This window comes from Ceratotherium simum, chromosome 20 (genome assembly GCF_057802395.1).
Source record: "Ceratotherium simum simum isolate JZ-2026a chromosome 20, ASM5780239v1, whole genome shotgun sequence".
Classification (NCBI taxonomy): Eukaryota; Metazoa; Chordata; class Mammalia; order Perissodactyla; family Rhinocerotidae; genus Ceratotherium; species Ceratotherium simum.
In genome coordinates this window covers 40170823-40184403 of record NC_141919.1, presented here as the reverse complement: position 1 = coordinate 40184403, position 13581 = coordinate 40170823, and the positions used below count along the sequence as shown (strand labels likewise).

General features: G+C 35.9%; 1 protein-coding gene across 2 annotated transcripts in view; it reads right to left on the bottom strand.

Moving 5' to 3' along the window:
- FOCAD (focadhesin) overlaps positions 1–13581 on the bottom strand; it is a 291760-nt gene that overhangs the window by 104532 nt on the left and 173647 nt on the right. For both annotated transcript variants that reach the window (XM_014792384.2, XM_087444678.1), the window contains exons 16-18: positions 9667–9801; positions 5864–5914; positions 4974–5057 (exon numbers count right to left, since the gene is read on the bottom strand). In XM_014792384.2, the coding sequence (XP_014647870.1) occupies positions 4974–5057; positions 5864–5914; positions 9667–9801 (270 nt within the window). The remainder of the gene's footprint in view (positions 1–4973; positions 5058–5863; positions 5915–9666; positions 9802–13581) is intronic.

Genomic DNA, 13581 nt, shown 5'->3' with positions numbered 1-13581 from the left:
CCTCAGCAAAAAGAAGAGGATTAGCATGGATGTTAGCTCAGGGCTGATCTTCCTCACAAAAAATAAATAAATAAAATAAAATAAAAAAGAAAATATACAATCACACAACAACTTGCACACGAATGTTCATGAATGTGAATGCCATTATTCATAATAGCCAAAGAATGGAAGCAACTCAAATGTCCATCAACTGATGAATGAATGAACCTTGAAAACATTACGCTAAGTGAAGGAAGCCAGTCACAAAGACCACATACTATATGATTTCACTATAAGAAAGGTCCAGAACAGGCAAATTTATAGAGATAGAAAGTAGATTAAATTGGTTGCTTGGGACTCGGGGAGGGGAGGGGGGTAATGGAGATTGCTAATAAAATGTTCTAAAATTAAATTGTAGTTGTTCTGTGATTAGCTGCACAATTCTATGAATATACTAAAACCACTGAATTATGCACTTTAAATAGGTGAGCTACACGGATTGAGAATTAAATCTCAATAAAGCTGTTTAAAAAGAAAGGGAAAAGGGAGGGAGGGAGGGAGGAAGGAAGAAAAGCTACAAGAAAGAGGAGATGAAATGGGAGAGGAGGACTGGAGGAGGAGGAGGAGCAAGCAGAAGCACGAGAAGTGGAAGTGGAAGCTGCCACCATCTTCAGAGGGACCTTAAACTGGTATATGAACTATGCCAAATGACCAAATGCTCCCAATTCCAGAATTATTTAGTATAAAAGGGATACGATCATTTTTTGCACGTATTTTATCCCATCCAGTCTTTCTGCTAGGTCAATTACTTAAAATGAGTCACAGCACCCAGGCCATCAATATTTCTGAGAGCCAATAAATAAGGACCTACTACAGATTAAAAAAAATTGATCCACTTGTCCATCTTAAGTTGTCTAATTTCACATTCATATAACTGGATGCCTATATTAATTTATCTGCTATGTGGTAAACAGCATATGTCTGCATCTTACATATGCATATATTTTAACAAAAAGACTACAGAGATACTGTAATTTAAGTATAGATGATATACTCTGTGTACTTTTAATGGCATCCTCCAATTTTATAATGGTATCTATCCTTCAATTATTTTTCTTCAAAGGTGAGTTGATTCTCCTGAATAAATTGGCACTTATTGTTAGAACTTGGTTCCAGTACATTTCTCTCCTCCTCTTCTCACCTCTTAGAGAAGTATTTTTTCCAGCTTCCCTATGCTAGCCCCATATTTCTCCCTTTGTGTGAACAAGTGAGTAAGATCAATGTGAGAACAACTAAGGAAAATCAAGAGAAGTCATATAAAAAAATACTTTTTAAAGTTATAAAATTTTGGCAATTATATTACATTAGCTGCTAAAACACCCAGGAAAACTGCATAAATATTTAAAACACACATACACACACAACAACTAAGCCCTTCCAATTACAGCTAAGCTTTGTTGAAGAAACTTAAATGGAGGGTCAAATATAAAATGATAAATTACTTTTTAAATCTGCTTCAAATTGAATATTGGAAAGCTTATCCTACAAAATGCCTCACTATGGGTTCTGAGCCAGATAACCTTTCAACCATCTTTCTGTGTGTGTAACCTATGAAAATCCAGGAGTTTGTGCATAAACAGAGGATTTTATTTGGAACACATTAAGTATCTGCATAAATTCATTTAAAAAGAGAAACAGCTTCTGATGAATGCAGTGACATTCACTTAAATCAAAGCCAAACAGGTTACACCATATTAATACCAACCCAGGATGCATAATGAGTTCTTTTATATTATACACTTCTAAAATTAACTCCAGAAATCAACAACACAATCTATCTTAAGATCGCTATAATAAAAAGTTTAATTTTTAAATAGCTAAACACTTTTTAATGAACCCGAGTCAGAGAGAAGAGTCAATCTTCTACCTAAATGTTTATCTATTACTGATTATTTTACCAGAAAAACAATTCACTATAGTTTTTCTGATTTTGTTTGTTTTTGGGTTTTTTTATTTTTGGCACTAAAGAAGGCAAAAGAGAAGGATAAATAGTTAAAAAGAACAGAAGAAATACAAACTAAAAGGGAAAAATAATTCATGTCTATTTTTTAATTTTAATCAACAGGTCCTCAATGAAGCCCCCCAAATTTCTGAACCAACGTTTGATTTGCATGTTTCAAATAATTAACAATGATATTCTTATAAACCAACAAAACATACACATTCATTCAACATTCCTAGCTCATAAAACAGGGCCTACTCCTTAGTATACATCCAATAAGTAATTATTAAACCAATGCAAGTGTTAAGTATCCATCACCTCTAATCCCACAGAACTTCCTAATAACAAACCAATGTCAAGAAAGCTTGAAATCCCTAATTCTCATGGTGTCTCATTCAGCCCTACTATCCATTGACATTTTCCATCTCATCTTAGATGTACTGTTTCATTCAACCCTAATCTTCCTTCTGATGTCTACCACTCCTCTTACTCCTCTTGTTCCTCCAGCCTGTTAGCTTTCAACAAGCTTCACAGTTTAAATTGATGGTCATCAATCAACAAGAAATCTTTCTTTAGAAAATTTAAAGAAGAGCAGTACTTACAAAAGTGGCTGAATTATAATCCACAAAAGTAGCCACGTTGATAAGGATGCATTATACCTTTTTTTTTTTAATTTCTGCTTGAAATTCACAGTGTGCTAATTTAAAAGATTATTTCACACGTTTCCACAAGTGGAAAGAGAGAATATGGACATACTTTCACTGAAAAGGCATACAGGTAACCTTCAGTTTTGTGAGTAAACCAAATTACCCTGGTGCAGAGTGAGTAATCTCTGACAACAAAGAATCTTAGTTTCTACATTATAGAAATCCCTACTTGGCAGGGTCTTTTGAAACAACTGAAAATATGCTTTTATAGAAAATGAGCCTCAGCTTCACATCACTGCCATCATCTACAAAACAGAAGTAGGGAGCTGACTCAGCTGTATCCTTAGCCTTTGGGGACTCACTTGGGATATGAACACATTCACCACTTTCTAGACTTCCAGTCCTTAGGTATTCAAACAGCCAAACTGAAAATCAGTAATCAATAAAAAGAAGAAGAAGAATGCATGGTGCAGTCTTGCACCATGAAGAAGAATGCATGGTGCCATGAGGAGGCAGGTCCTCTATATCAGATGCTGGGGGTCGGAGGCAGACTCTTTTAAACCACTTATGTCCCCTCATCTTAATCCCCGTTGAGAATATCCACAATAGTGAACACTGTTACTTTTGGAAGTTATATCCCAGAAGGGGTTAGAGCAGAAAAAAGTGTTGAAAAGCATGGCTTAAAAAGGATAAGCCTTAGAGTTTTCCTTTATAGCTCCTCACACTCTGATGGTGGAAATCCACGCATATATAGAAACCTCAACTCTAAATACACCCCTTATGTTGGAAGGTATAAAGAGCTATTTACGGCTATTCAGGGATGAGAAGGTATAGAAGAGTTAGATTAAGAAAGTATCTAATATTTGACTGAATATAGCACTTACCTGAGTATAAACTTTAACATAATCATAAACTGAATATAATTCTAAAGTAGGAAAAAAGATAAACACATCAATATTTAAAGAGGTAGAGACGAAACAGTCAAGAGTACATGGGCTTTATTTAATAAAAGCTGTTATTCCAGTTGGAATATTTCAGGAATGATAGCTTAAGATAAAGGTAATTTTTATGCTGCGATCTAAATTAGCAATTTCTTATCAAAAATAATAATAATAAAAGTATCTTTCCAGATGCTGCAGCTAATCTATGGTAGGAGTTTGCACATCAAATTTACATGTAGCTTTTTTTTCCTTTTGTTTCTTGCTTTTTATTTTAAAGAAGCTATGGGTATTGCTAGTCTCCATAGTACGGTCTGAAGTCCAATTTTTTAAATTTTATGAGTCATAGGACACCTTTTCTTCAGGTTTTCTTTTGTGATAACTGCATGACAAACCAGCCAATCTGTCTTTGAATCCTCAATAACATGGGAAATCCTGCCTTACTTAGAATTTGGTTTTACAAGAGCCTATCTTCATGGTGACTCCAATTCAATTCAATAAACAGAAGTTTCATGGTTCCTACTGGCATCTAATCTCTGTATCAACTCAATCTAGAAGAAAAAGTCAACCCATTTTAATGCCTGAGAATCCCAAGAAATTCACACCAAAACGTCTTGCCATTTGACCTCAAGGACAGATTCTGGGTAATGTTACATATAACTTCTTCTAACACAAAATCTGTCTTACACTCTCAAGGCATTCAATAAACACTCGTATGCATTTGAATTAGTAGTAACACTAAATGTGAAATCAGACACTTAACTCCTTAATAATTTAAAGCTGGTAATATTAGGTAGATACAAGAAAAGGTTGCATGGTTTTAGTTTAGTCTAAAAATTAAGATAATGTCACACGATGTATTTACCCTTAAAAGACAGTGACACTTTCTTCATCCAGTTCTCTGGAGCTAACCTATCCATCATTTCACACTAAACTAATAAATAGCAGATTTTTTTAGATGGGATCTCAATTCTGTATCACAAATAAAGATCTTTGGCTGCACAGGTGGTATAAACCTCAGTCTATGCAGACCATGCTTGGATTTGAAGTCCAAGATCGCATACTAACTGAGCAAAGTGGTTCCTAAGGTGGCAAAGATCTTCTGGAGTAAGCCATGGGCACCAGCATGCAATCATACACCCAGTCACCTTGAGGAGACTTCATTTGAACCACAGGTGTCTTCTATCTTCTTCAAAGAGATTTAAATTCATTATCTGTGAAGTCTAAGACCTCTACAGTCTTTTATAGATTAAACAAATAATGAATATAAATTCTTATCTTTTATGACCAATTTATCTAGAGTTACATATAGATCCATCAGGTAAGAATCTCCTAAGAGGGGAGATACAAATAAAATTGCAAAATCCAGCAGCAAAGAGATACCAGTGAGAAGGCAGAAAAGCCTACCTGTTCAGGCAGATGGAGAATGGTGTGCTCTCCCGCACTAAAATGTGACAGAGATTTATATGCAGCATTTGCTACAATTGGGTCCTAGATAGGGTAAAAGTAAAACAAAAGAAACATGTATATATATATATTAAACATCAACTCTATAAGAAGAAAGAAAATCTTCCCTCACCAACCTCAAAGTTCCATAATCAGTGCTTTGGAAATGGTATTCAAGCCTTGCTTAATCTGTGTCAATTAAGGCTTAATCTGTGTCAATTAAAAATAGAGAGAAAACAGCATTGGGCAGAGAGATCAGCACTAAATGTTTATCCTAGTTTGGGCACTAAACATAAAGTTACTCATAATCGCTCAGGGCCCCATGAGGTAGCACAGTTTAGTGGAAGGAGTATCAGGGTTTAGAGTCTGATAGACTTGGTTTTGGATTCTGATTCTCCAGCTACTAACGGGGCATGTTAGCCTTTTGGAATCTAAGATCTTTCACTCATGAGTCAGGTATAACATCACTAACACTCTCTCCTCTAACCTCCTTGATTGGAAATGTCATCTAAAAAACGGGCTGGACCTTTCAACTATTTGTTCGATATGCTTGTTGGTGGAGGAGGGGCACAGCAGAAAAGGGAAGGACCATATAACACTATGAGACAACGGCAACAGTCCCTCTTCACATCCATCAGCTTCACAAAGTATTAAGTGCACTTTATGGTGAAAATATATTAATGGGCATAAGCTGAGATTAAATTTTAAAGCCTAAACTTACTAAGAGTCACAGCTGTTTTAAAATCAAGAAGCCATCATTTCAAGGGAGTTCTATTTTTATTGTAAGAGTCTGATCTCACAGTTCTTTTCCCAGCTTGGTTCTGTGTCACTGACACCCCTTGTGATAGTACCTTGTTCTGAGTGTGGGTCCAGAGGAAGCTGAGGACTTGAACTCTAAAATTCTGAAAAATCAACAAACATCAGAATAAACTTTTAAGACAAAGATAAAACTGAGAATAAACCATCTAAGGTAGCAAATGGTGAAAATTAAATCACTTTAAAAATTACACCACTAGTTATTGACTTAATCTGTATTTACCCATCATTCATAAAACGAAAATACTCAGAAACAGACCCATCATTTAAACACATGGATAGTTTAAACAGAATGAGATTTTATGATTATTAAACTCAGAAATCTAACCATTTCTCACTGACCTCTCAAGTCCTAGTACAAATGTCACTCCCCTCTTTCATGCCACTGCTCCTGATCCTCTACCCAGAGGAGAGTTCTCCATTCTCCAACGGCCATATGGCACACAGCACACTTTAGCATTTAGTATGATTATCTGGGTGTGTGGTGAGCTCCCTACTAGGTTGTACACTCCTTAGGGCAGTGACTCTCTTTCTCATTTCAAAGGCCTAGACCATAAAGCCCAGAATAGTTCCTCAAATGACAAATATTTAATAAATAATTGAGCATAAAAAGTCATTTATCTTCTAATACTCAATGTCTTTTTCATTTCAGCCGCATCTAACTTCTTGCCCTTTTAAATCATATAAGGTTCTTCTATACCTCCTTACTTTTGCATATTCCATTCCCCAAACTTCAATGGGAAGCAACATTTATTAATTCTTCAAGATCCTAGTAAAACAGCACCAACTAAATAAAATTTGCTTAGATTCCTCCAAAGATGCTGGTCACTCCACCACACTCTCACAGCCCTTTGATTAACTGTATTCATCAAATGTCATATTTATTATCGCTTACATCTGCCTCCCTTACCAACCTGCACGCTTTCAGAACACAGGGCCTGACAACAGAGTGTAATGGAAAAATAGGCTATAGAGCTAGAAAATCCTCGGTTTAGACACCAGCTGTCACTTAGGAACTACCCTGTTGGTCAAGTTACTTGTCTGGCATGTAGCAGATACTCAATAAATATTTGTTTAATGAATTGATGGACCTTTTAAAACCTCAGATTCTTTAGGTATAAAATGAAATATACTACCTTCCTATCAGATATTATAACTAATTGGTATAAAGCAACTAGAAGAGTGCTGGGAATATAAGAGGTACTTAAAAATAGTATCTATTATTATTTATTAGTATCTCTAAGTACAGTTTTAATAAATATATTCTGAGTCAATTAAGGAATGTACCAAGCACCTTGCAAAGCAACTCAGAAAACACACTAATTCAAACATGGACTCTATTTTCAATAACCTTATAGTTTAATGGGGAAAATAATATATGTGTACATATACCTGTAGTATAAAATAGAAATAAACGTTCTTAGTTTAGATAAAGCATTTGGGAATAATAGACTGCGGCTTGCAGAAAAATTCTCAAAGGATGGGACCAAGTAAACCAATTCTTTATTTCCTAAAATAGACTTTAAAATTAGAGATGAAATAGAAAGCCATTCTAGACCAAGAAAAACAGCATGAACAAAGGAAAAGAAATAGAAAAGTTTGGTGGCAGATAAGGAAACAACAAGTGGTTTAGTTTTCCTGGAGTGCAGACGGCAGAAAAGTAGAGTGAGGCCAGATTCTAAAAGGCCTATTGATTAGGTTCAAGAGGTCGGACTTCATTTTAGTCAAACGCAAGGCACTGAGGTGACCGGGGATAGCAATGACCTAAGAAATGCTTTGGAAAAATTACATTCAACTTTGGCTTACATCCAAACAAACTATAAACAAATTTAAACAGTTAACAGAAAACCAACTACTTAAACACACACGGGGAGAGAGGGAAGGAGAGAGGGAGGAAGGAAGAGAAGAAGGGAGAGAGAGGGGGAGACGGGGAGAAGGAGAGGGACAGGGAGAGACAGAAAGAGAGACAGACAGACAGAGGTCTCCCTCTACATTTCTTTACTTCTGCTTCCAAGTGGACTATGGTCACTGAAGGGATCTCCCTTCCTGGGAGGAAACTGATGGATGGAATGGCCCTAAAGCAGTCTATCTGAACAAGAGAGGAGCCCTAATATTAATATAAGCATGAATATAAGTCAAAATAAGATGCCAGTGGAAAAGAATGTAAAATCTGAAGAAAAGGGGCTGCCCCGGTGGGGTAATGGTTAGGTTCACACGCTCCGCTTTGGCAGCCTGGGGTTCGCAGGTTAGGATCCCAGGCGCGGACCTATGCACTGCTCATCAAGCCATGCTGTGGCGGCGTCACACATACAAAATAGAGGCAGATGAGCACACATGTTAGCTCAGGGCTAATCTTCCTCAGCAAAAAGAGGAAGATTGGCAACAGATGTTAGCTCAGAGCCAATCTTCCTCACCAAAAAAAAAAAAAAAATCTTAAGAAGAAAAAAATACATAGTCCAAAAGGCAATTCACAGCCATTGTTAAGCAAACGTAAGAAACCAACACATGAACCACTTTATAAATTAACCTGCAATAAAATCTGAATAGCTCAAAGTAAAAGCAATAAGAAGGTACATGAGTTCAGCCCTTGAAGACAGGAAATAAATATACACAACATGTCCTTACTTTTGTTTTTAACCCTAGCTCCTTATCATTAGCCCAGCAGACTTCCTGACAACATAAGGGTACATACCGGTGTATAGTAGCCAAAAAAGACTGTTGGTGAACTCTATACTCTAGGAGTCTCAAATTGATTCTTTTTTAAACACCCAAAAACAAAAGCCCAGATATGAGAATAAACTCACAATATCCTGAATTGCTTCATCATTCATTCAGCAACTACTTACTGAATATATATCATGTGCCAGGCACAGTGCTAGGTATTGTATGCCAGTAAGGACAAATTTGATTTTATTCACTATGTGGCATTTAGAATGATTAAAAGTATTATCCTATAATCCTGTGTTGTCACGTGATCTAAAACATGTAAAGGACAGTAATTGAAATCTCATGGAGGGGTAGTTTATCAAAGTCTGTGAAGTACGAATCAAACTACAAGTTCACCAAGACTTCAAGTAGAAATCAACTGCTGCTCTTTGAAGGAAAAGGAAAAAAGGTGGGCATGAAAGGGAATGTGGCTACACAGGTGGAGACATAATGAATTCAGCACCCTCTCATTTCACTCAAAGAAGAGATAATAAAGGAAATGTTAAGCAGAAATACATGAATCTTACAGCAAAGCATCTTCCACCAAGTATTTCAATTCATTACAATGACAAATACTGAGTAGTTCATAAAATTACGTTCCTATCTTAAGACAGTTTAATTTTACAATCATCCTCATTGAAGATATAGATGAAGAGTATAGATGTGTATAGAATATGTGAACTAACAGCTAAAAAACAAAATCTCTATACCCAAGCTAGAAGTAAAACACAATGACAATATGTCTATACTATTGGGAGGGTCTGCCCTGCTTTATGAAAGTCTTTGTAGCATTTTTAGAACTTAGAAGACCAACAAAATGAACTTAAACTGTTGGCGTCATGAATTTTATTATTTCAGAAACACTATTTTTAACATATTGACTTTTTAAAATCTTGACTATACTCTCACAATAAAAACTTGGTATCCTTTATGTAAATGAGTCTTAAAGACACAGAATTGATAAGGATGGATATCCTCCATCCTTAAAGATAGCCTAACACATTCTCAGAGCAAAAAGTGCTAAAGGATTTTTGGCGAACAAGAGGTTATGAATATTTTTTCCAAAAGTTATTGTAAAGCACATGTCTTTCCAATGTAAAAACAGATAATTTATTGAGCTCCAAAAGCATACCTCATATTCAGCTGTATTGACTGTTAATGAAGGAACCAGAGCAAACAGTTCACTGAGGGTCTTCAAAATGAGAGGTCTTGTGTCACAACTCAGCTTTGGGGAGAGAGCATTCCAAGTGGAGCGAATGCAAACAACCTGTGAAGCAAATACAAAAGTCAATGCCTAACAAAATCCCAACTCATGAAAATCTGTTCTTAAAGAGTACTGTCTTTTACTATAAGGAAACTTAGGAAAAAAACAACATTCCTAGAAGTTAAGATTCAATAAGGTATCCTCAAAAATTATCCTCAAAAGAAATTATTTAAACCAATTTAAACTGTTGTTGAAGAAGATCCAGCCTGCCTCACACAACTGTTTTTTCACTACTTTATTTTGGTTAACCAAAGAAACAAAACTCTCTCCGTCTCTGTCTCTCTCTCTCTCTTACACATACGCATACATACACACACATGAAATTAATTCCAGATTAGCTACATACGTTGTTGAAGAACCATTCTCTGAAACAAAGAAGGGTACGATAATGCTAGAACATTTCTAAGGCCAGGTATCCACAGTTCTTGTAGTTCCTCAGCTCTGCTGAAACTACACCCCACTCAGAAAATTAGGATGTTAATATATATAAACCAAACACTCTCAAATCATCTTACAAACTTTTAAAGGAAGTAGGAGAATAATTGTATTATGTAAAATAATAATTTAAGTCTTTGCTTTAAAAGTCACTGCAGATTTTTTAAGAAGCTGTTAAATGATAAAATAAAACTAAAGCTCAACAAAAATGTCATTTTTAACTTGATCCAATTTCCTTAAACCAAGTATTCTTAGTTCATTTCAATATCTGGCTTTATGGTTATTCAAATGTCTTCTTAAGTTCAAGTCCAACTACAACAGATGATTTTTTCACTTGCAGATATTTTATTAAAATTTTAAAACTCAGGCAGGAAGAGTGCCAACACAGATCAATTAGATGGCGTTTAACGAGGATTAATCTTCTTAAAATACTCCAATCTCTTCTCTTAAGCTTCAAGTAACACACACAATTTATCTCCATTTATAAACATAAATTATTTAGGAAAAACTACATGAGGTAGTAAGTGAAAAGATGTCAAAGATAAATGAATAATATATACTTAAGGACACAGATTAAGGAAAGACTCAAAGGAGAAGACAGCAGAAAGAGTATCACAGAAAACTTGATTCAGTGCTTTTGCTCTTATTTTCTACTTTCCATGAAACAGCAGAAAAATGTTCTTTGACTTGGGATCCACTACAAATTTAGATTCCACTAACATTTACTAAGGGCAGTACTATGAGCCAGTCATGGCAATAGGCACATTTATACGAAGTAGCTCTAATGTTACAAATACTTATGTATTTGAAATTAAAAGCAAACCATTCTTTAAAAGCTATCAATTCAACATCGAGTATATACCCAGAGCAGTATATAGTATTAAGAGGAACAATAAAATATAAAACATAATCTAACTCTTCAAAGAATTTAGCACCTTATCACAAAGGAAGAGAAATGTATTTAATTCTAAATTATCAGAAAACAAAAGGAATGTGATTAGATTTTGAGCTATTTTCAACAGAAAATAGTTTTAGGAGGAATCCAGGGAAGAAGCTATGTCAGTGGGCAGGAGTCATCAGAGAGGGTATCAAGACGCAGTAAGTCTTGAAATGAGACTTGAAGAAGGAATGGACAGAAATCAGGCAGACACCCCACAAGGAAAAGAAAGCATAAGTAAAAACACAAAAAAAGCATGTTGTAGGCACAGAAAGAATGAGTACCAGTGAGGAAAGGCTGGCAGATCAGAGAGAACTGAGAATACCAAAGCAGTTTGGATCAGAATCAAAAAGAAAAGGTAGCCTCTAGAGATTTTTGAGTTGGGGAACAAACAAAATTAAAATGCTACTTTTGAAAGATTCTTCTGGTAGTCTTATAGCCAAAATCAAAGCAGTCATCCACCTCCCTAATTCCTGTTTCTCACTAGTCCCTAACACATCAAGAGCCTCAAAAGTTTTCTAAAAACCTTATGCTCAATATACTAATTGTCCATGTTTTCTCCCCACTTTAAACACCTATCCAATTCTAATCTATGTTGTTTCAAGACCCAGGTCAAATCCCACTTCCATAATTAAGTTTTCTCTTACAATTCAAGCCCTCATTTTATCTCTTCCTTTCCTCCAATTTCTCACACTTAAAACTCTGTACCACCCAATTTAGCCTTTAATTATATACTGTCTAGTACTGTTCACTATTTTTGTGAATGTAAGTTGTCTTCTCAACTAGATATTAAGTTCTTTAAAGACAATGACCATGTCTTACAGTTCTCATTCCCCACTCATCTAGCATGGTAATAAGTATAGAACAGATTATCAGTATTTATCAAGTACTGATGGTACTGGAACCTGAGGAATGGTAAACCTGAGATAGATAATACAGGAATTAAAAGATCTTGGAGAATGAATTGGAAAGTGAGATGTTTTGGGCTTAGAGATCTGGGTAAATAAATAGCATCATAAGAAAAGGAAGGGAAGCTGGAAGAAGGAGCACATGTGCAGGAGACGGGGGATGGAGATGATGAGCTCTGTTTGAGATATATTTAATTTGAATTAATGGAAAGAATACAGAGAGAAATATCCGGCAGGCAAGAGAAAAAAGGACTATAACTCAGATGTGAGGTGGGTCAACAACAGCTCTGTCACTTGAATATTTCTATAAATCAAAATACCATGAAGAAGGATGGCCTCATCCTTCGCATGTCTGATGTACTTTGCAGATCAACAAAAAAGATCTCTAGCCACCAATTACAAAAGTACAAAAAGGGCCTTGACTTTTCCATAGGTGGTGAGTGGGGAGTGAGGCTACATTTTCCAGGTATTTTCAAGAGTTTAAAATTTTTTTTAAATTCTTCCTAGAAAGTTTGAAAACTGCCTGAAATAGTCTCTACATAAGGATTATGAGAAGATATTACAGAATCCCAGCCATGAGTTGTGTCCTTAAATGTAAGCGAGGTATACCTGCAGGTAATATTTGTAAAGCCAGGCTTGCCCACACATAATCAGGAGCAAGGAAGCCTCTGGTAAAGAAGGCTACTTTCTCTTTACTTTCCCTACCCTGGGCTATTCTTGACTAGATCTGGGAGATCTTCTGGGCCTGAGGGCTCCTTGGATTCTATCTATTACCATCTTGTTATGTCCATCCCCTGGAACCCTGTGGATCTGATCCACTAGCCTTTTGACCTGTGCAATCTTGTCAAATTATATCAGATTAGTGAGGCTCATGGTCCTGGCCTTTCCAGCCTTGTTCTGCCTCTACTGTTCATTAACCAATGACTTGTTTGTTTTCAAAAAACAGATGACTTCTGACTCAAGCAATATGATAGGCCATACCTGAAATCATTCATAAAAAGAAAATCCTACTATGTATAACTGAGCTGAAAAGAAAAAAAAAAGGGGGCGGGGGTTAATTACTCAGTGCCAGAAACAAAGAAGGAAATACTTGCACTGAGGTATTGTAATGAAGTTGTCAGTTTCCATAACCTAATAACTTGTGTTTAAATGCCCACATGCAAAGAGGAGATACTACCTTTAGCCTATACAAGGCAGGGAGGTGGAACTGAGACTCCCACATAAAACTAGCACCCTTGAAGGGCTGCAGCCTTAGTGTAATGGTTGGACCAGAAACCACTGAGCTGAGAAATTAACATAAAAAATGGCAGTTATGTTATGCTGGGGGCACCTGGACCACTCTCGAAGGATATTCCCATAAAACATAACCCAAAGGATTCACACAGAAAAATAAAATAAGCCTCTCTAAAAATGAGTTCTGATAAAAAATATTTTTAAACATTTAATGATACAGTCCAACAGGAAGAATCAGCAAAAACAACAAACAGCAGGATTAGACATACA